Source organism: Podarcis melisellensis (assembly GCF_964234715.1).
Source record: "Podarcis melisellensis genome assembly, chromosome: 7".
Lineage (NCBI taxonomy): Eukaryota > Metazoa > Chordata > Lepidosauria > Squamata > Lacertidae > Podarcis > Podarcis melisellensis.
This window is the reverse complement of record NC_138539.1, coordinates 49,614,055-49,636,575: the sequence shown is the minus strand read 5'-3', so window position 1 is coordinate 49,636,575 and position 22,521 is coordinate 49,614,055. Positions and strand designations below refer to the sequence as shown.

Below are 22,521 nucleotides of genomic sequence, written 5' to 3'. Positions count from 1 at the left end.
TAGCATTGCATTTGGCTAACTGTTCCTAACCCCAAGAACTTTAAAAACCCTTTTCAAAAACCTTAACCCTAGCTATTTGGATGCCAGGGACACAGGTGGCGCTGTGGGTTAAACCACAGAGCCTAGGACTTGCCGATCAGAAGGTCAGCGGTTCGAATCTCCATGACGGGGTGAGCTCCCGCTGCTCGGTCCCTGCTCCTGCCAACCTAGCAGTTCGGAAGCACATCAAAGTGCAAGTAGATAAATAGGTACCACTCTGGTGGGAAGGTAAACGGCGTTTCCATGCGCCGCTCTGGTTCTCCAGAAGCGGCTTAGTCATGCTGGCCACATGACCTGGAAGCTGTACGCCGGCTCCCTCGGCCAATAAAGCGAGATGAGCACCGCAACCCCAGAGTCGGCCACGGCTGGACCTAATGGTCAGGGCAGGGTCCCTTTACCTTTACTTAGCCATTTGGATGCATAGATGTTGAATCCCTTCAGAAACTGGGATAAGACAAAGAAATTATCACCCTTTGTCTCAGCCTATGTAGCAAATTCAAAGCAAAAGAATTCAATGTATTCTGTATCTTCAAAACAGCTTTCCTTTTAAGCTGGATCATTCTTATAGCCACCTCCAGAAGCTATTGTTCTAAGGCACCTGTTTTTGAAACCAAGGACAGAATTTGATTGAATTTTCACATTTGTACTCCATAAATCACAACAGAGTATTTGCTCTGCATGCTGGAAGTCACGAGTTCAGTTCCTAGTCCATTGAGAAATACTTTCTCCACGAGTCCCCAGGGTTTTGAGATCTACTGATGAGACTCTACTCCAAAGAGTATCTTTATGGGGGCTAAAATTATTCTATGTCAGGAGCAGAGCCTTTCCAGTTGTTGCTCTGTAGCTGTGGAATACAGTCTCTCAAAAGGCCTATCTAAAAATTTTAAATTGGTTTCTTGAAACATTCTATATGTATTGTATTTTAAAGTTGTTTTATTGTGGGTAAAAGAAAACAACTTTAAAATCCAATACACCCAGTTAATATTTCACCAGATACAAAGAAAAATAAACTAAAAAGGCTATCATGCCAAGGCTTTTAATAGATAAAGTTCAGTTTGGGGTCTTACCCTGTTCATCTCAAATGCAAGTACCTACAATAATCAAAGGTAATGTTGAACCATGAGATAACTTCTTAAAGCTTTTTAAAATTAACATGAATCAAAAATACAAACATAATCAATTGCTTGACCATCAAGTATTAACTTAAATTTCTTGCACTGTGGAAGGCATTTAAGAATGAGACCCATATATTTTACAGCCCAGTGCTGGTGTGTGTTTACATACAACTGTGTTTATTCATTTTCTGGTCAAGTCAGAAGACTGGGGCTGCCCCTAATTCTAAATTACCCATCCCAGTGCCTGCATGACACCAGAACTAAATCTGGGGATGTCCCAAACTCTAAATTCTGTAGCCAGTGCTCTTGGAATTAATTGCACCACAGATGCTAATTGGTGCAATTGTTATACTGTTGGTTACCCATGAAAATCACTTTAACTTACTATATTATATTGGGGGATTTTAAGCAGGTTAAGGAATTAACCACGCAACTGACATCATGTCAAAGGATCATTTGTAAGGAGGCGAAAATGACAGCAATGTGGTAGGCAAGTGGGACTTCTCACATTATTTTGTTCAGTGATTGGTAGAAGAGCTGACAGCTGAATTGTCATCTCTGCAACTCACATCAGGAAGAGAAAGCCTACAGGCTTGTCAAAGATACCAGGAGCAGACAGCCTTAAATGATCACACTATTTGCTCACAACCGGTTGGAATGTTACCAACTATCAGGCCTTCTATTTAGGAGGCAGGATGCTCCATAAGGAGAGTAGACCGCTAAAACTTCTAGAATTCACATTTCAAGGTGCCAAGCCCTGACAGACTGTAGACTCAGACCTGGTGGTACAATTACAGTTGAGTCAAAACAATGATGAAGGCTCTAAAACCCCTGTAAAAGGGGGAAAGTATCTCATCTTGAAATACTTCTTTATTCTGTCTCCTGGCCCAGCACTACCTTCGCTGCAAGAGATAACATTTGCAAGCCCCAATATATAGCAAAACATTTGCACTTGCGGCAACCACAAAGCCCATAGCCTTCTCCATCACTGCACATCCTTGTAGCCTACAGCAGGGATAGCCAATATGGAGTCCGCATTCTAGCTATTATTGGACTATATCTCCCATCACCGCCATTAGGCGTGCTGGCTGGGGCTAATGGAGTCCTACATATGGACAGCACCACATTGGTTATCCCTGAACTACAGTCAAGTGGCTTTTCCTTTTCTTATTCCCTTTCACGACTTACAATAGCAGAAGTATAGGATTCTATTTTTGAACATAAAACAAGGACAGGCACGAACAGCCATGCACACTTTGGCAGGGAGAGATATCTCCAAAGCAAGGGTGAAGTCTCAAAGATAAGTCTACCCTAACTGAAAAATATCAGGGGGAGGTAACAGACATAAGAGCACAATTAGTATCACCTGCAGTGTCTGCAAATCAAGCTGCCATGATTTATCTGTTTGTTTCATGAAATTTATACGTATACCCCTTGATTGTATGTGTGTGTGTGTGTGTAGCCTCAAAGCAGATAAAACAACAAAATCAAGAAGAATTCACAACCATACTTTCAAACATGCAAAAGCTAAAACACTAAAACAGATTAAAATAACCTAAACGTTGTAAACATCCAGGTAGGCTTGTCTAAAGAAGAATGTTTTTAGCAGGCACCGAAAAGGGCATACAGCGGGGGGAAAGCTAGCAATCCTAGACAATGCAACACAATTGTTTTGTGGGAACTCTGAAGCACACTTGTGTCACATTGTCCACAAGGTAGAGAATATTTTTAAAGGGTCTCTACAAGTGAGATATGCTTAATGGACAATCTTTAAAATGCTGGCATCTTTTACCAAGACGGATTAGATACCTAATACTTATTTGTGTTGCTACGGTCCTAAAGTTGTTGGGATTGTTATTTTTTATTAAAACCCCCCAAAATAATTGAATTCTAGATGAATTTCAAAACCAGTTTCTATTTGTTCTTCATTTGTTAGAGCAATGAATCTCGGATTTCTTTTGAAAGACTATAGATGGGTCTACTAGGATTTCACCACTGTGAAGAAAAGAATGTAACCCTGGATGGTATTCATTTCCTTTTATTGTAGGGTTCCCAAAAAGCCCAGAACCAAACAAACAGAGAAGCAAACCACATTCAGCTTCTCCTACTGATTTAAAAAACTGAGCATCTAAAGAAGTGAAGCCCATCTGCCAAGTTCACCCACATATGAAGAATTTTTGTCTGAGCCTACAAGTTACATTGTATAATCGCAGTGTTTTTCCAAGTGGCCTCTGTTGGCGTCCAGAGGGTCACCGCATGCTTTTGCTCATAATTTCCCAGGGTTTTCTAGCCAACCAAAATAAAGCAAAGACTGCAAGCTTTGACAGACAATGTTTGGGTGCCTCTTCAATAAGGCACACATTCCACAATCCACTTATACCACAGGAGTCACATTGATTTGTGTAGTATAGATTACTATAGAATAAACATATGGATTGTAGTCTTCAAGCCTTCAAAACAAAATCAAAAAACAAACGCATGAGTTTTCAGAGTTTGGGCTTGGGAAGTTCTCCAAGGGACATTCTGGATGCAAGTTCCTACCTTCTTCCATGTCTCGTGTGAAAAATGGCTGCAGGACTGACCATAGTAGAAGTTCTCCATCCCATTCTCTCTGTGCAGCCCACACAGATTAAGTATTCTAAGAGTATATTTATTCTAGCTGGATATAAATCTGGACCTGTACACCATGCACACCAGGTAAATTAAAAAAATAGCGCATGCATCCATCATATCTGATGCATAGTTCAGTATTATGCTCAAGTAGAAAATGTATCACAAGAACCATTACTTAAACTCCATCAACAGGAATTTTAAGGACTCTTGAGGACAGTGGTCTCATAGCATAAATGATTGTACATCTTGCCCCCTTCTGCTTGTGCCTGCACAGCCATTTTTGAAGGATCTGACAGATAAATCCTGAATCGCTATGCTGCAAAATGATCAGGACGAAAAGATTAGCAGCCCTTTTCTTAAGTTTTCTCATTTTTCACATATGTCAGTGGCTCTATCTAAACACAAATACATTTGCTTTCGAGGAAAACATAATTTGTCTTGATATAATGGGGGGTGGGGATCCTTACCTGTGAAAGCATTTGTGGCCTGAAAGCCAGCTTCCTGCATACTGCTCTCCCAGAAAAGTTTGTGATTCCAGTCTTGACCTGTCCTTTCCACAGACAGCTTCCAGAGTTGAAGCTATCAAGTCACTTCCATCTTTGCTTGTCAGTGTCCATTTCTTCCCTTCAAGCTGGCATTTGGCATCATCCAATTCCCACCTGTTCCCAGGTCCCTTGAGCCCTTCAGTAAAAAGGATGTGCGTCAAATTCAAATGGTAAGTGCAGATCACATGCCTCAACCGTCCTGCCAGAGAATTTTGGCCACTGTGTCCATGTAAACGAAAGCAGTCATTCCACACATTGTTGTTTTTTTTTAAATTCTCTTTCAAACTTTAGTTCTAGTCCTCTGCTCAGAAAACATCACTGGGTTTGCTTGCTTACTTTCCTTAGGATTCAGCCAGATGTGGTCTTCATTTGTCTTCTGTGTTCTCTTTGAGCTTCACCTCCCCCTCAGGCAAGCTGAGAAATTAAAAAGGAAAAAGATGTTTCCTGATGACTTACAGCAAGATTCACAACATTCAGGGAATAAGACCATGTGCGTCTGTGCACACGCAAACACCCCATTTAGTAGGGAGTGATTGCCCACATAAAAGTAGATCCTTAGACGGAAAATACTGCAATTTTGCTGAAATGCAAAATGTGACCACACAACTCTTTGAAATGCAAAGAGAAGCAGTGCTGAAGATGTCAATATGCATCTCTGAACATGATACGATTTACATTTCAAAAGCCATATTTAGTAAGGATGGGGGAAGAGAAGTACAATAACAAAACTGGAGTTAAAAGGGAAAAGTAAAAACACTCAAGGCCCTCAAGCCTATTCTATAAATTAATCAGGTCTCACCATTACCATTTTCTAAAACTCTCTTATAAAATATGACACTATGTACCACCTCTTTTTGCCCTTTTGAGGTATAACCTCAGAGAAAGCGCACATAGCAGGCTAGGAACAACTTTTGTTTTTCTTAAAACCCAAGTTGCTGAAATTATTGTTCAGCAAAAAAATTACCTTGCATTTGTGTTGGTTTTTAAAACATTATATTTTAACCGCGGGCTGTGTCCCAGCTCGCCATGCTCACCAACCCCTACCATTCTCCCCCTTGCACACGGGTCACTCCCATTTCCATGTCTTCTCCTTTCTCCTGTGGTGCAGCCCCCACTGTGTGTGCACAAACAGGTATTCCACTCCCCCCCTTTTCCTTTATAGTTTTAAAAGCAGCTAGTTATTTTGCCATTTAGGACTCAATGGTAGTCATCTCCTTATCTTGGAGAATGTAAGCAGGTTGCAATGGGGATCCAGCTGAGGTGGGTCCCAAACCAGTCTCCACCTTAATTCTGATACTCTACTCAGAATAACAGTGTTGCTTCTGCTGTTTTCCTTTTTTCTTCCACCTACTGTAGGTCTGTGATGAGTGTTTGCTTTGCCTTTTCTGGAATATGTGCTTTGTTTTCAGTTTAGCCAGGGGAAACTGATCCCCCACCCTCCCTGCCTTCAAAATATTACTGTATTAGAAAACAATTATCTAGTGTTTTAATTTTCAAGAGGAAAGTATGATTCCCATAAAGCAATCTCCCTCCCTCCCTCCCTCATTGTCTCTGCTCACATTTTGAGTCTGAAGCTAGGGATAGTCTATTTCCAGAAAGGGAAAAATACTTAAGGACAAGAGGCCTTCCTATGTCGGAAGACAAGCTGCACAGGCCTCTTTTCCAGAAGCTACCAATTGTGTTCTGTCTCGTATTACATAGTGCCATAGAAGCACTCTTGGATGTGGGCTGGATCCACCCACTTTTGCTGTTGATTTAGAAGGCTGATGACGGTGACACAGCTTCAGAGCTCATGGTCTAAAGGTTTTTATGACCCGGTCAGATTCAGTTGTGTTTTTTTAAATGGCATTCCTGGGTGTTGCTGGCTGAGTGTTATTTATTTCCCTTTCATTATTTGTAAAACCAAAGTCTGATTTCAACTCTTGATTCCTGGAATGTCCCAAAGCATCTTTGGCAGGACTTCTGCGAATCAGTATGTTCCACACACCAATTACAACAGCAAGTGAATTTGCTATTTGAAGGAGGCATCTTATTTTAACCAGGTAGAAAAATATTGTGTTATGAGTCCTGGGAAAGTGTGACATCCTTACAATAGGTGTACTACTCTGAGAGAACATGTGCAGACTGTGCGTAACAAATAAGAAACATGTTTAAATGTATTGTGCAGAAAACTACAAATACCTTCCCCAAGGCACTATACTTTAACTCCATTGTTTGCTCACCCCCAGTCTGAAAGGGCTATCATGTTTACAAAGAACTGTCACCAGCCTGGTGTACACATGTGGTGGATCTGGTGCTGGCTGAGGAGATATGGAATCCCAACAACATCTGGGGCAACAGATGTTCCCCATCTCAGGCTTAGGGGCAACCATATCTCTAATAGTGAAGAATGTGAAGAAACTGGAAGCAGAAAGCAGGAGCTTCAAACACAGCAGGCATTGCTCTGTCAACTAGGTATTATCACCTCTTTGACTGGCAAGCAGTATCTGAAGCCCCTGGACTGACTATATGTGATATAAATATGATGACCCTGTCTTTGTGTTATTTCCTGGTCAGTATAGCAGACAGGATCCTACTTCCTGCATTTTCCCACTTTCTAGCTTCTGGATTCACAGACGTCCATGAAGGCACAGGTCAACTCTGTATCCATGGTGGCTGTTTACCAGTTCCATCTGGTATGCCAGCTGAGATCTTGCCTTCCTGCCCACTGTCTCACTAGAATGGTTATCTGCCATTTGAATTACTGCAATGCGTTTTACATGGGACTACTTTTGAAGGTGACTCAGAAACAAGTAATCCAGAATGTGGCTGCTAGACTGGTGACTGGGAGCAGCCGCTGGGACCATACAGTGGTACCTCAGGTTAATAACTTAATTCATTCCGGAGGTCCGTTCTTAACCTGAAACTGTTCTTAACCTGATGTACCACTTTAACTAATGGGGCCTCCCGCTGCTGGCTGCCACACCGCCACTGTGCGATTTCTGTTCTCATCCTGAAGCAAAGTTCTTAACCTGAGGTACTATTTCTGGGTTAGCCGAGTCTGTAACCTGAAGCATCTGTAACCTGAAGCGTCTGTAACCCGAGGTACCATGGATTGGCTCCCTGTACATTTCTGAACACAAGTCTAAGTGTTCTTGTTGACGGTTAAAAGCTCTAAATGGCTTCGGCACTGTATACCTGCAGGAGCTTCTCCATCCCCATCATTCAGCCTGGACACTGAGGTCCAGCGCTGAGGGCCTTCTGGCAGTTCCCTCATTGTGAGAAATGAAGTTACAGGAAACCAGGCAGAGGGCCTTCTCAGTAACTGCACCCACCCAACTGCACCCACCTATGGAATGCCCTCCCATCAGATGTCAAAAAGTTGAACAATTATAAGACCTTTCGTAGACACCTGAAGGCAGCCCTGTTTCAGGAAGCTTTCAATGTTTTGTTTTGTCCCTTTATATTTTGCTGGAAGCAGCCCAGAATGGCAGGGGCAACCCAGTCAGATATAATAATAATTATATTCTCTGGGCCTAAAATCAGGTGTGACTGGCCACCTACAGACCTACTGAAATAGGCATTCTTTTCGCATATTCAGGTCAAGACATCACAGCAACAATATTTTAGAGGGCTCTGAGGCTTGATCACACCATGTGGTTCCTGGTTCTAGCCACAGAATACTGACACAGAGAAGTAAGCTGGTTTTTTATGTCAGTTCAACACCAAATTAGTTCGATAGAATACTGCAAGCACTGATGAAGTCAACAAAATCATAGAAACAAGTGCACATCAGCATGTAGCTTTCCTAAAGTCTGCCACTCCAGAAGATATTTTTACCATCTGAGCACAGTTGAGCTCTTGCAAAAAAAAATAGAACTCATTTATAAAATGCTTAATCATTCACAGAACAGCCTAATGAGCAGACCATGACTGCAAATGTATTGAGGAAATGCTCGTAGAAATTCACATCTTCCTGGAAGGTTAGATCAGCAAGTGCTGCAAAAGTCCATCTGCTGTGGCCAGCAGCTGCTCAGGAGCCAAAAGAACCTAGGGAGAAAGCCCCTACACTGCCATATGCATTACTGGGCAAAGTGAGTTCTGGTTTGCTCCTGCAAATCAAACCAGGCTGCAAGAATTAATTTGATTTATTTACACTGTCCCAGTAGTCAACATCTTCCGTCTGGGCGCTAAATAAAGAAGTGCAAATGTAGAACATTATCCAGACAAGCAAACAGAGTTGAAAGAACTGTAGACGCAATCGGCTGCAGGGCGTTCCTGGCACCAAGGCTCACAGAACTGTGACAGACAATGCTTTTTTTTACAATTTGGAATTGGTAATCTCCAAAACAAGACTGATATGTGCAAGACTCTTCCACTGAAGAGAATGGAAAATGCATTCAATCATTGTCACAGGCAGTCACCTACTGCATTAATCTTTGTTATATAACAGAAATTATATGCATACTTTCTATCTATAAACATGTGTATGTATTTCCTCCCCAACTGTACAATCCTATGCATGTTGATTCAGAAATAAATCCTACTAAGTACAAAAGGACTTCAACTGAGATTTTCTTTAACCAACTAAGCCTGCATCCATCTATAATATCCTTCACAAAAACACATTTGCCCAAAGAAATTAACCTGGAAAGTGCTCCACCAGGGGGGAAAAAAATCCTTCCATGATAATGATGCTTTAAAAAAGTAAGCTCTGAAGCAAGCATGAGTAAACTGAATTCAGTTTCTAGGTAGCCTGAAGGCTCAGACAAAGTATACTTCTTCCATTTTGACTTAGTTGTATAATAAAATCCACAAAAATGCACTGAACACTCCATAATGCCAAAAAATCACCATATTTAGAGCTGAAGGAAACTTTCAGTCACAGGAAAAATAATAACTCCCAATATGAAAGCTTTAACAGCTTAATGAAGAAAGCAATAAGTCAGCTGCAATTTTTCTAGATAACAGTCAAGAAATATACTCTAGCCTGAAACTTTTCCAAAATTCACTTTGTTTCATGACATCTTAGCATGGAGACTAAATATCTTTCCTAACACAAAGAAGACTATGGACATATAATTCTATCCCACATGAATAAAATTTGCTATTAATAATAATACCCCACCATGTGTAATTTACCGTATTTATACACTCTAGAATAGTTAGCTTTGGAGCTAAGTATAAAAAAAGGAAAGGACCCATAACACTTACAATTTTAGCAACTAGAGAGACGTGGTGTATAGTCATATACAATTTGACCCATATGCTCATGCCAAATAAACTTTATGGGGTTGTCAAGATAAGAGAGGAGGGTTTTTTTGCAGAAGAAATGGGTCTATTGTGGGATTTAGATGTTAGATCAGCTGATAAGTTCAGATGAAGACTTGTTGTCGTTTTCCATATTGTGGTTTAAATATCATTTACCAGTGAGTGCAGAATGGCAACATCTGCAAATACAACACATGTTGGAGTCTGTTTATGCACTGTCTGCATCGAGTGCTTTGGCATTTCCTAAATTATTGGAGGGAATAAATCAATCTTCTCGGAAAGCTAAATCCACAACTGCTGCCTATAAAGGCCTATGGGACTTTTGGAAAGTTGATGTTCAATAACTTAAAAGAGTTGTAGAACAGGGAATTAGAATGTGCCATACAACCTAAACAATGAAAAATTGCTTTAGAATCTATAAGGAATGTTTTATATTTGAAACTTATCCTATAAAAAATGTTCTTTGGGGTATATTGGACTCGATAACATTTCTACAGGAAGGTAGTATTAAATACACATTGATGCTGGAGATATAATGCTTGAAAGGCCTTGTTGAGAAATAAGATGTGGTCATGTCCGGTGATAGAGTATTTTTGATCTGAAGTTGTTATCTGTATAAATTTTGTACTGCCCAAATTAAATACATTTGCAGATGTTCATGTACTTTTACATTATATTCCTGTATCATGGGGGTTAAAACAAAAGGGCTATTGCAACCCTTATGGTTGCCAAGAGACTTATAGCCTGAAAAGGGTAAATACTCACCATCCATTTTGCAATGGTCTGCAGACCTCACTGCCCTGGCTACATTTGTATCTATAAACACCAATTTCATGTAGGTACCTATTTGGACACCTGGATGGCTTATATTGACCTTTATTCTTTAATTTTAGAGGAAAGTAATAATGGCTATTGTATTCACAATATGAGCCAACAGTGTGTATAGCTATTGCGTGTCTTTTTCTGTCCTTAAAAAAAAAAAATCTATGTTTTTTCTGCTTTGTTAAATTTGACACTTAAAAAAAGAAAAAAGAAAACCATGCACTTATCAGTGTAAAATGTGCTTATTATCTTTTCATTGTCACGAAAGTATGCCCTGCGTTTGCATATCCCTTTAAGGTATCTGAATTCTCTTAGGCTGCATCATGTTCAAGCATGGAGGTCATGTCTCCCCTCCATCAACCAAGTCTGAATACACAACCCAAAGTCTGCTGTCTAGCAAAGAAGTTACATAATTTTGGCAGTAGTGAACGCTTTGACAGCCCCATCTCCCAACTTCCCAAAGGTGTTATGTTCATTTTCTTGAAGTATGTTCTATAATTGGCTGGGCCTAGCAACCTGTCATTCAAAGCCACCTGGGCGCAAAAGGCAATATAGATATGGTAGCTGTAGCCCTTTGTCTCTCACCCTACAACCAACTCCAGGGGCTACTACCAACAGCAGAGGTAACTACAAGTTTTGCAATGACAGTTTGGTTTAGTGTTTTACTTTCCTTTAGATTGCACCTATGCACTGACTTTCTCACTTCCCTAAATAGAAGAAGAAGAAGAGTTTGGATTTGATATCCCGCTTTTCACTCCCTTTAAGGAGTCTCAAAGCGGCTAACATTCTCCTTTCCCTTCCTCCCCCACAACAAACACTCTGTGAGGTGAGTGGGGCTGAGAGACTTCAAAGAAGCGTGACTGGCCCAAGGTCACCCAGCAGCTGCATGTGGAGGAGCGGAGACACGAACCCGGTTCCCCATATTACGAGACTACCGCTCTTAACCACTACACCACACTGGCTAATCTGATTTCTGGACTCGACTTGTTTCTGAACACTATTGTCATTTCCCCCCTGCCCTGCAATTGCTTCGAGTAAGACCACCTGGGTTATGCTACTCCTTTAATGTGCATTACTGTACATCAAATGTACTGCTTTAATGGTTGTCAATGGAACAAGGTGTTGCTATCCATCTTCCACAGAGGTTAAGGTTGGGCAAGACAGATTTGCTCAAATGTCAGTTGGTGGCATCAACATTAAAAACCAACACTCTTTTCCATAAACACTTTCCCCTATTATTTTTACTAAAGAATGCCCAAAAGGCTTTGACCGATAATAAATTAAAAGCTATTTAGGAGGTACTGACAGCAAGTCAGTACTGTAGTACCAAGCAACCTTAGAACCTTTCCAGAAACATTTTTAATGCAACTGCTTAGGGAAGTTTTTAATGGCTGGTGTTTTAATGTATTTTCAATCTTTCGCTGGAAGCCACTCAGAATGGCTGGGGAAACCCAGCCAGATGGGGGATATAAATTCTTTATTATTATTATTACTACTACTACTACTATTTTCTTGTTGTTGTTGAAGACACATTTTCTCAGTACACATCAGAAAAATACTCTGCCACTAGGAAAATACTGTTTTTTTCGGGTGCAGTGGATGTAATGGACAGGCAGGATGAGGAGTGGTGAGAGGCAGTGGTGGGTACCCCCAGGGGAAGAAAGCTCAGAACCAGGGGCTATGTGGTGGAATGATGATGAATGGTCAGATGGAAAAAAGGGAGCAGACTGGGAGGAAGAGGTGTTCAAAGCTGAAAGGGCAACAGGGTTTAGTGAGCAGGAAGAGGCTGTGACAGAGAGCAGTCCAGAATCAAAGGCATGAGCAAAGGCTGTAGAGGAGGGGGGCCAAGAGGCAGAGATGAGGCAGGATCTTCTTACTGTGATCTGCTCCCCTCCCAGGTCTCCCACAGAGGATCTTCAGTCCTTGCAACTGCCTCATTGAAGCAACACCTACTGGGAAGAGTTGCTGTGCTCACTAGGCTTGAGCTGTTTCGTTTCTTTGAATAAACAGTGAATTTCATTGACACTTTGTGAGTTATTACTGACCTGCTCCTGACTCCCGCTTTGACAGAGGAACAGGAAGAATGTGGAATAGCCAACACGGATTTCTACTGCCAATGGTCAGTTATTCCGATCCAAAACAATCCTCTTCCCCTGTGCCTTTTACCATTTTATTGCTTTTTAATGTATCTGATTTATTAGTTGCTATTAATAAATTCATTTACTATTCATTATACACCTTTAGGAGGCAGGCAAAAATGTTCCTTTTTAACCAGGCCTTTGGTTGACCTGATCAACATCCTATACCCTTTTAAAATGTGGCTCTTTTGGAGGGAGGCGTATGATTGGGTTATTGCTTTTATTTTTACTTTATATATTGTGATCTTTTTATGTGAACCGCCTTGAGGCCTCCGGGTATAGGGTGGTATATAAATTCAATAAATAAATAAAAATAAAAAACAGCCATCAGAAAAAATGAAATAATTATTTATTAAAATGGTTTATTAGCTCACTTTCCAGGGTTCAAGGCGGTATGTGAATAAATAAAATACATTTAACAACCAAAGGGAAATAGGAAAATGCTGCCACCTAGCACAAACAAATCTAGCCAACTAGCTAAGCAAAAGACCTAACACCCCTTCTGAAAAGTCAAAAGGGGAAATCACTGATTCTAGAGGAAAGTTTATTTAACAGCCTCTGATCAATGGATGTAAATTGCTGCTCCTTGCCATGAAAGTCCTCAGTTCCACTGAGCTGAAACTCAGAGCTGGATGTAAGAAGTAGTGAGAGATATGAATGAAAGTGTTAAATCTCTTTCCAGTTTTATTTTTCAGAACACTAAGCAATCTCTAGTTAGAAGCAACTGCAAAGAAAACTTCCATTTCTTTTTTTTTAATTTTTTTTAATGTTATGTGATTTTTTTTATAAGAAATCTTCCATTTCTGAATGAAAGATAAAACCAATATTTTCCATGCCTGTTTGCATTGATATTTCATATACCTACATCAAACAGTACTGGTTAATATTCATCATGGATTATAATGTTTTTGGTTGGCTACTGCACAACCAGAGAGGTAGTATATAATTTTAGACCTGTCATTTGCAAGTTTAATACTGCTGAAGAATTTACACTTGGATTATAATTGTGTTAATCCCAGTTTTGCAATGATGGAAGGACATATTTATCAATTAGATATTTGAATTACACCAAGATAACTGAAAATATAAAGGCATGTCTCTCAAGACTTTGGGGGATGGGTTAGGGTGTGGGATAGCAGTGTTTACTTGAAACCTTTGCTAGGCTCTTCTCTTTGCTGCACATTTAGAATAGTGGCACAGAGGACCAACACCATCTCCTCTACACTTCTGTTTCAAGTACATTCCTTGATATGCTCTTTTACCTTTTCATGGGGAAGCTGCCATTAAGCAAATGCAGCAATCGCGTTTTGCTTATTAATTTGTTGATTCCAGTCAAGAGGAAGGGAAACAAAGCATTTGTAGCAGCTAGAGCACTAGGCATATAATAGAAGCTATCACGCTGCACCTTAAGTCCCGTATCTTTATCAAAAAAAACAAAAACCAACATCGTAGCATTATTTCATGGAATTTCACAAGTTCCTTGGGTCATAAAACCTCAAATTATATCCGGTATACAACAATGAAAGGTTCTCTTTTGCACTTATCCATGTATATCCAAATATGCAGAGGCATACATTATTGTAATTAAAAATGAATTGCCCCCTACCTGAATCAAGAGTGGCTGGAAGATGAGTTCTATTGAAAATTCCAGTTTGAATAACTGACTTTAAAATCCTTTGCTTTTATGTGACTATTTCAAATCCTTTTCTGCATGTGACCTCTCTCTGTCACTGGTTTTGAGAAGTGCCTTGAGGGGAAACTCTTCGGCTTTTTAGTTCTGCTTATGTTCCCTGGCTAGCTACTAAATCCCAAACTGCTGCTCATAAACACACAAAAATTTTTTCAACACAGAAGAAGGCAATGTGCCAGATTTCTGAACATTTATAATCAGTCATTATTTTAGCTTGGTAACCACATATATTCAGAGCATGAGACTTTATTGCCACCTTCCTGCATGCCATGTTATTCTTTTAATATGTACTCGCTTTGGGCCTGTGTTCCATTGAGTTCTATGGGACAAGCATGTAAAACTATATAATTGGATGCTTTATTATTGCTTATTTCACATACCGTGGTAACTTGGGTTAAGTACTTAATTCGTTCTGGAGGTCCGTTCTTAGCCTGAAACTGTGCTTTACCGGAAGCACCACTTTAGCTAATGGGGCCTCCTGCTGCTGCTGCGCCGCCAGAGCACAATTTCTGTTCTCATCCTGAAGCAAAGTTCTTAACCTGAGGTACTATTTCTGGGTTAGCGGAGTCTATAACCTGAAGCATATGTAACCTGAAGTGTATGTAACCCGAGGTACCACTGTAGCTATATCCCTAGGTTTCTGCTGACTTGAACCTTGGTCAGCAACCATTTTAGCAGTTTTCAGGCTGCCAGTGTTACCTCTAGCAACCAACCAATCTTGCTGTTACTCACCAGCCCTTGTTTCCCCACACCAGTATCCTGCTCCTGCTCCTGCTCCTGCTGACCTTCCAGGATTGAGTATTAATAACTCCCATTCTCTCCCCTGCAGCTTTCTCCTCTTTCCCCTCCCCTTACAGGCCTCGTACATCAAATCTGGGGGGTTGGGGGACCCTATGGAGATGATTTAGTGAGGAAAACAGGGGGAGGAGAATAAACAGAAGTGCTGCTTTACCAGTGGAACTCCATGGCACTACTAAAGATACAACTCTTTGCTAGAAATAAAAGCTTTCAGGTCAAGCCCAGGATTTTGCCTTAGCACACAACACCACTGAGCATAATCTCAAGTTTCTGTCTCTTGCTTGGCGCCCCTCCTTTACCATTATTATCATCATCATCATTTATGAAATTTGTATACTGCCTTATACCCATAAATCTCTGGGTGGCTTTAGCATTGTGCCATTTTACAAATCTTGCTCCCTGATTCATTGACTGGCGATGTACTTATTTTAGCCTGTCTGATTGTTGCTGAAGTAAAACAGCAATTTCTATTTAGCTTATAATCTTGTAACATAACTGCAATAATGGGAACTATATTCACTTTTCTTTCCCCCAACATAGTAGGCAGAGGAGGGGGCCATATCTACTTTCTGTTATCAAAAATATAAAAGGCTCTGTTTCCCATGGTGCATGAGGGCTGACTCTCTTTAGCCCAGAAAGAAAATGCAGAAAGGTGCCAAATGCGGAGGGGCGGGAGGGAAGATTACTTCAGGTACAAAAGCTAAAATGTCACTGAATATAACATTAACTGGGAAGAGACCAGGACTGAAAATGGTTGCTAAGAGTGCCTTTGAAGAAGAACTGTTTGAATTATCTTTTGAGCATCTGAAGGTCTCCTTCCTTCCCTCTTCACCTCAACCAAAATACGGTAATAATTTATAAATACTTATGGACAGTGCTTTTCTAGAAAAAGAGGTTCTGGAACTCACCATGACTGCCTTCGTTGTTCTCTTATAATAGCAACGGCACCCAACTGAGAGGTGTCAGAACTGAGTTCCGGTGATTTCCTGCTTAAGTAGGCACAAAACACATTTCTTGACTTGAGAAGGCACAGTTTTATGTATTATAGTTTCTAGCTGCTTGGACAGAACCTATGATGGATCTGGATGGGAACACTCATTTTTTAAAAAATGTTTCCAAACAGAATCTTGCCATAAATTCTATACTGTAACTTATCATGTGGTTATGTAAGAGAGACGTGATGATGACACAGGAAGATAAGATATGTTTGCTAGATTCTTAACATACATGCACACAGTTATTTTATAAAACTTTCCAAGTTGAGAAATGGCAAAAAATAATAATAATTAAAAGTTCCAGTCACCATTTGTTGCTTTCAAACTGTAATTTAGTATCCTAGATCTATTGTTTCCTGTCCCTTGTCCATCAAAGAGGGTTAATAGTAGAACCTTTATCTAGAAAAATTGTCATACTAAGTCTTTCAGATATGATTTGTCTACACCCAAATTTATTGCAGACCAGTGCCAAGTCCACTTTGGTTGAGCCTTCAGATAGATGTATCACACCAGCAATGCTGAAGCCCTCTTGGAATTGCTTCATCGATCCAAGTTGCATTTCTGCATGAGTGAGAATGTGGGGGGGGGGCTGTGCATTCCTCCAATGAGTTTAAAATAATGAACAAACTCTTTCACAAAGGACTCCCTCACATACACCACTGAGATAGCTGAAGAAAAACCTTCTTTAAAAACTAGAAGACAAACCTTTTGCTGTAGAACAACACGTATTGCATAAACATGGAGGTGTAGTTTAATTTAGTGGCAGCTGAACAAGGAGGAGATCAGATTAAAAGGCAGAGTGAGCTCTGCAAAACAACACCATACATGTTTGGGCTACAGTAAGTAGACATGCTGGTCCAGAAGGTTAATCAGATCTAGATAACAAAGAGAACTTGCTCCCTAAACATTGCTAAGCAAGACTGACAACTGTTGTCATCACTACTGATGAACATCAGTAGGTCTTACAGAAAAAGATAACATATATGTACCAGAAACTATTTGAAATGAAGGATGAGGACCAAATTTACCCCAAATTAGTTCTCTGCCTACCCTCCATCCCCTACAGTTAGTCTAAAATAAAATATCTATATTTTTAATGCCAAACTTATTTTAGACAGAAACACATAAAACAGTTTCCAACACAAGCAGAAAATATTTAAATAAGCATTTGTCCTAACATGGTGCAGCTGCACAATGATGACTATGCATCATTCTGTCTCTATTCCTTATTCATGCTGCTAGATAAGTATCTGAAAATCTACAAAAAGTGCAGATCTGCCATCCTGGAGCTAAACTAAAAAACAACCGCAAAAGAAACAGGATCTAAAAAGCTATGAAACTAGTTCTGTGAGCCCAGGGGGACTTTAGACTTGTTTTTCTCTAATAGCAGCCACCCCCGCCATCACCATGCCACATGGCAAACTGTATTTTGAAGCTGATAAGAGTTTCAAAAGTAGTTTGTGGTAAGTCACAAGGCTCAGTTTTTCAGACTTAAAAAAAAAAATGCATAGGGTAACAGGAGCCCAAGTGGTCCTTTGCATCAAGATACCTTCACCTAGGAGAGAAAGAAGCTGAACATTTCCCCAGAATCTATACCAATAAGGGCCTCTCTGCTCCACTCTTGGTATGAAATAACCAGCCATTTCTAATTTTCACTCCATCTTCCCTCAAGATGGCATTTCTATTTGAATGTATAAGGTATTCAAACCACATTTTGTAGACCTGTGGAAGTCAGTGTCCCTGCCACTATCCCATACTGTGAGGACACAATAAAATAAATTTAAGTAACAAAATGGATATTTCATAAATGAGTAACAAAACATATATGGGTTTAACAAATAATGAAATGAAAGCAGGTTTTGATAATTAACAATGACTTAGCATCCCTGTTAAAAGGCACAAGAGACTTGCTGCAAGGAGGTGGGATACAGGGCCCTCAATCTGTCAGTGTAATGAAGAAAGGCTAATAAATATATCGGAGTCATGTTGACTAATCATGCAGAAAGGTAGGAGACATACACCAACAAGCCTCAGTTGATATCATCATGCAAATCAAAAAAGCCTCTGGAGATTGCTAGTTTTATTTTTCTCTCCCAGGTGGACAATTCAGTTCCACCAGGGCCACCAACTTGGAGAGACAAAAAAACACTTTACTTGGCACTGAACACAGAAGACAGAGAATGATGACAAACACTTACCGTAATGTGCATGGCCAGAAGAGCAGAAGGAGCAGACACCATCCCATTAATGGAAGCACAGTAAAAAGCTTGAAACAGAACTACCATCAACATTGGCAACTCATGATTAGAACACAGAGTCTCAAGAGCTGGAAGGGTTCATAAACGCAATCAGGCTCCATCATTTTTAAATGCAAAACAATGTGTTCCTTCTGTAAATTCAAACAGTATTATCTGTTTCCTTCCCAGCTGAAGTGACCTCCCCCACAGGCTTTGCACTTCAACTGCAATTCACTATCAGGCAAAAAATAAATTAAAAATGGTACCAATATGTGAAAACCTGAGGCAATCACAGTGATTTGCTCCGGGTGTGGGTGTGTGGAATACATGCACTTAAGGTAGAGAACAAGTTATGTAAAAAAAAAACCAACAAAACCCCTATGTTTCTTTTATGAAAAGAGAAATAAAATAATAACAAAAACACAGTGGAAGTCAAGCTTCAACAGCAAGGGAAATGGCACACAAGAAACATGGTACCTTGACCTCCATATAAAACAAAGTGTACTGTACTATTTCCTCATCTGTTTACTAGCAACAGTAGACAAATGATGGTTTAAAAATAAGCATAAGAAGCAGGCCAGTCAAATCAACCACAGTTAAAGCCCTGCCATTCACACAGCCAAAAACATTTCTCAACAAGTCCCAGAGATTCACACCCTGGATTCTGTACGCTTGTGCCAATGTCTCTGTAATGCTGACATCACATCACTCCATAGCACAGCTATTGACAATCACAACAACTTAAGGTTTGAAATCGGCAAGTCTCAGAACCCTGGTCATTTGTCTGGAGGGCCATGTTGAAAAAAGAAGTAAGGGTCAAAGGCCCTTTTTCATTTCTCGGTTCCTGCAGTGGCTTGTTAGTTAAATCTGTGTTCCTGCTGGTGTCCCTTTTTCTAAATCTCGTGCACTCCTAGATTGGTGATACTTCTTCAGGTTTGACTCAGGAGCTTTCGGTTGCTGATCCATATCAGCCATCTGCACCAATGCAGGCAGTTCTATTAGGCTGAGAGAGAAGGCAATGAACGTTTGGCTAGAGATCAGGGCAAATGCGCTGATCTCTGAGGCCCTGCTTCCAAACTAATGATTGTAAAACAACTTGTGAAGAATTCACGCAACTTATTTATCTGTGATCAAGTCACCACATGTGGATTTTTCAGGAGATTTTGGCACACTGGATAAGCACCATGCTCTGTCACCAAATATAATTTTGTAAGGCATTTGAAAATTGGGTTGTGATGAGTCACTATCTCAACACATGCCAAAATATTCACAAGTCTGCTTCACCAAACTAACATTTCCAGGAAACAGTAGGATTTAGACATGGAAATACAGAAATGAAGCCAGTTTCTGGGAGGGTTTGCACTAAACACCACCTCCAACCTGCTCTAGCAACTTTCTCCTGAGTAACCACTGGGAGAAGCCAGTTTTATTGCATATTTTTGTAGAAGTTCCTTCTGAAGCTGTGTGTGTGGCAGTTGAACACTGCTCCTCTTTGCTTTTATTCTCCACAAGCTAACAGGCACCTAACTGAAAGTCTGGTTGCTATTTGTAGGTATAATAGGGGAAGCCAACTCTCACATGGCTCCCAGCTCTTATAGGTATACATGATTCAAAAGGAAATAACTAAAACAGGAACCTTAGCCCAAAGCTTTTCAAGTCCCTGAGGCCTGTTAGTTATTGTCATTCGGCAATTTATTGTTTGGCATTTCTAATGAAGGGGGTGGGTTACAAATATTATGTATTCTTGTGCACTTATTTACATTCTAAAATGCCCTGTGAGTTGTGCAAAGGACGGCATATAAATTATAGCTAAATAACAGCTAGTCTCCAGCAACTTACCACATGTGCCACGTAGAACAGGGACTACAGTTCCAGCCTGAAAAGACTCCTCCCATCTCTCCTAGCTTCATACTGTCAGTTAACTCCCTAAGCCAGTTGGCACACATCAGTTCCTGTAAAACCTTTGTTGCCAAGCCAGGTCATTAGTCTGAACGACTCGTTGCTAAATTGTTATGCCTTGCCTTCCTTCCTGACCAGTAGCTTAGTTTTGACTACACCTTCTGCCTCTGGCACATTTGTGCTCACTGCTTGTAAAAGAACCAGGTTTTCCCCCACCTGTGGCTGTCCTGATCTTCTTCTTTGACGATCACTCATAGCTGAGTAAGATTGTCTTCCATGAACACAGTCTTAACACTGAGGCCGTAAGTGACTGTGGAGGCCTCTTTAATGGAAGTGGGGTGGGGGGATCTACATGCATTTTCTATGGACTTTAAAAAACTGCCTGCATGGATCCAACAACAAAACATAAAATAAATAAAATTTAACATGCAAAATTTGGGGAACAATGTTTCTTATCAGTTTGGAGGCATGGCTCCATCATCTGCATTAAAACGTAATACAGTGGTACCTCAGGTTACATACGCTTCAGGTTACACACGCTAACCCAGAAATATTGCCTCAGGTTAAGAACTTTGCTTCAGGAGGAGAAGATAAATCATGCTCCGGCGGCGCAGCAGCAGCAGGAGGCCCCATTTAGCTAAATTGGTGCTTCAGGTTAAGAACAGTTTCAGGTTAAGAACGGACCTCCAGAACGAATTAAGTACTTAACCTGAGGTACCACTGTAATGATGAGCATGTAAAACCTTTTTTCAAAATTACTACCATGTTTATCAGGAGGATTGTAAGTTTAAATGCTGCTAATTTCAGTTTAAACAAAATACAAATAAGGGAAATGCTTTAAATATGCACTAAAATTTTCATGCTCAAAAAACAACAGCAAAAAACAGTATGTCTAATTTTATATATATATAAGAAAGCACAACATCCACAACTTCAGGAACATTCTCCAAAGCAGAAAAGCAAACCTTCAAAGTCTCTAGAAGCAAATCAATACCCTCCATGAAATGGCAATGAACTCTCATCTTTACCAAGTAAACAAACAAATGATAAAAACCCCTTTATACTCTCCTAAACTCTGCCAAAACTTATGAAACAGAGGCAGAAAGTGTACTTTAGTTTTCTTTCGATGGCCAAGAATTTCTATAACAAGTCATCCTTGGACACAGTTCCAAGAAAGTAATCTGGGAGCATGTCTGGCCGCTTTCAGATAATTTTGATTCGGCACATTCCATAAACAGAAGGCATGAGGAAACATGAAAACTTCACAATGCTGACAACAACAGTGAGTACTTTCAACTCTAAACTCACGCTTTGTCCTTCTAAATATCTCTGAGTTGAGGGAGAACCCCCTTTCCTTTGTTGTCTTAATGGCGCATCACCTAGGTGATCACGTCTCTAGTTACAAACTTAATTCATTCCGGAGGACCGTTCTTAACCTGAAACTGTTCTTAACTAGAGGCGTGCTTTCGCTAATGGGGCCTCTTGCTGCCGCTGCACCGCAGGCACACCATTTCCATTCTCATCCTGGGGCAAAGTTCTCAACTCGAGGTAACTCATCCAGGTTAGCAGAGTTTGTAACCTGAGGCATTTGTAACCTGAGGCGTTTCTAACTCGAGGTATTGTAACTCGAGGTAATACCACTGTATTTTAACAGTTGCAGGATCGTACATATAGCCTACTTCCTCTCCGTCAAATTCTTAACAATATAAAGAATTGAAGAGCAGCCCAGGGATCAAGGAACTCTGTGGGCAGAGCTTACATGACCATAAATACCGGTAAGCTTTTAAGTGAATTGTTCTGGTGAATCCACAATTCTGATCCAGTTTCCATCTTCACATGTTCAGGCAACTACTGACTGTAACAGCAACAACACTCCATAACACTCCAGGCCAAACCCCCTTATTTAGACTAAATAATCCAGTTTCAACACATGTTATATGCTCCATTTTTCAACAAATATAGGTAAGTGTCCATTACGTTAAATTAAACCAACTATCATCACCACCACCACTATTCTGGGCACTGACCTTCTAAATTTGCTGTAACCACAACTGTTAAGTGGCAATCAATTCATTGTTCCATAGCTCCTTTCCTGAAATGAACATTTGATCAATGCAATTTCAGTCTTAGGATTCTCATGAAGTTAAACATAATAGTGAAATAAAGAAAGAAATATATAGCAGTAGGAAAACATTCTAGTTTGTTTTAGCTACAATTATTTAAAAGCATATTGTCTTCCAGACCTAAGGATCACAAATCTGACCAAGGTGGAAGTTGGAGCTTGGGGAACTTTTGGACTTGAGAGGAAGATGAAACTAGGTTTGGAGCACCCCATAAGCGTTAATTTTAAATATGGAGGATTAGTTGGAAAAAAGATGGA

General features: G+C 40.3%; 1 protein-coding gene across 5 annotated transcripts in view; it reads right to left on the bottom strand.

The window, feature by feature from the left end:
• The window catches only part of LDLRAD4 (low density lipoprotein receptor class A domain containing 4), a 261,071-nt gene that overhangs the window by 158,786 nt on the left and 79,764 nt on the right, over positions 1-22,521 (bottom strand). For 3 of the 5 annotated variants that reach the window (XM_081919355.1, XM_081919353.1, XM_081919356.1), the window contains exon 3: positions 4,235-4,726. The exons of 1 other annotated variant lie outside the window; for it this stretch is intronic. In XM_081919355.1, the coding sequence (XP_081775481.1) occupies positions 4,235-4,274 (40 nt within the window). In that variant the 5' untranslated portion in view covers positions 4,275-4,726. Of the gene's footprint in view, positions 1-4,234; positions 4,727-22,168; positions 22,234-22,521 lie in introns of all 5 variants that reach the window. One more of the 5 variants, XM_081919354.1, reaches the window with a different exon arrangement.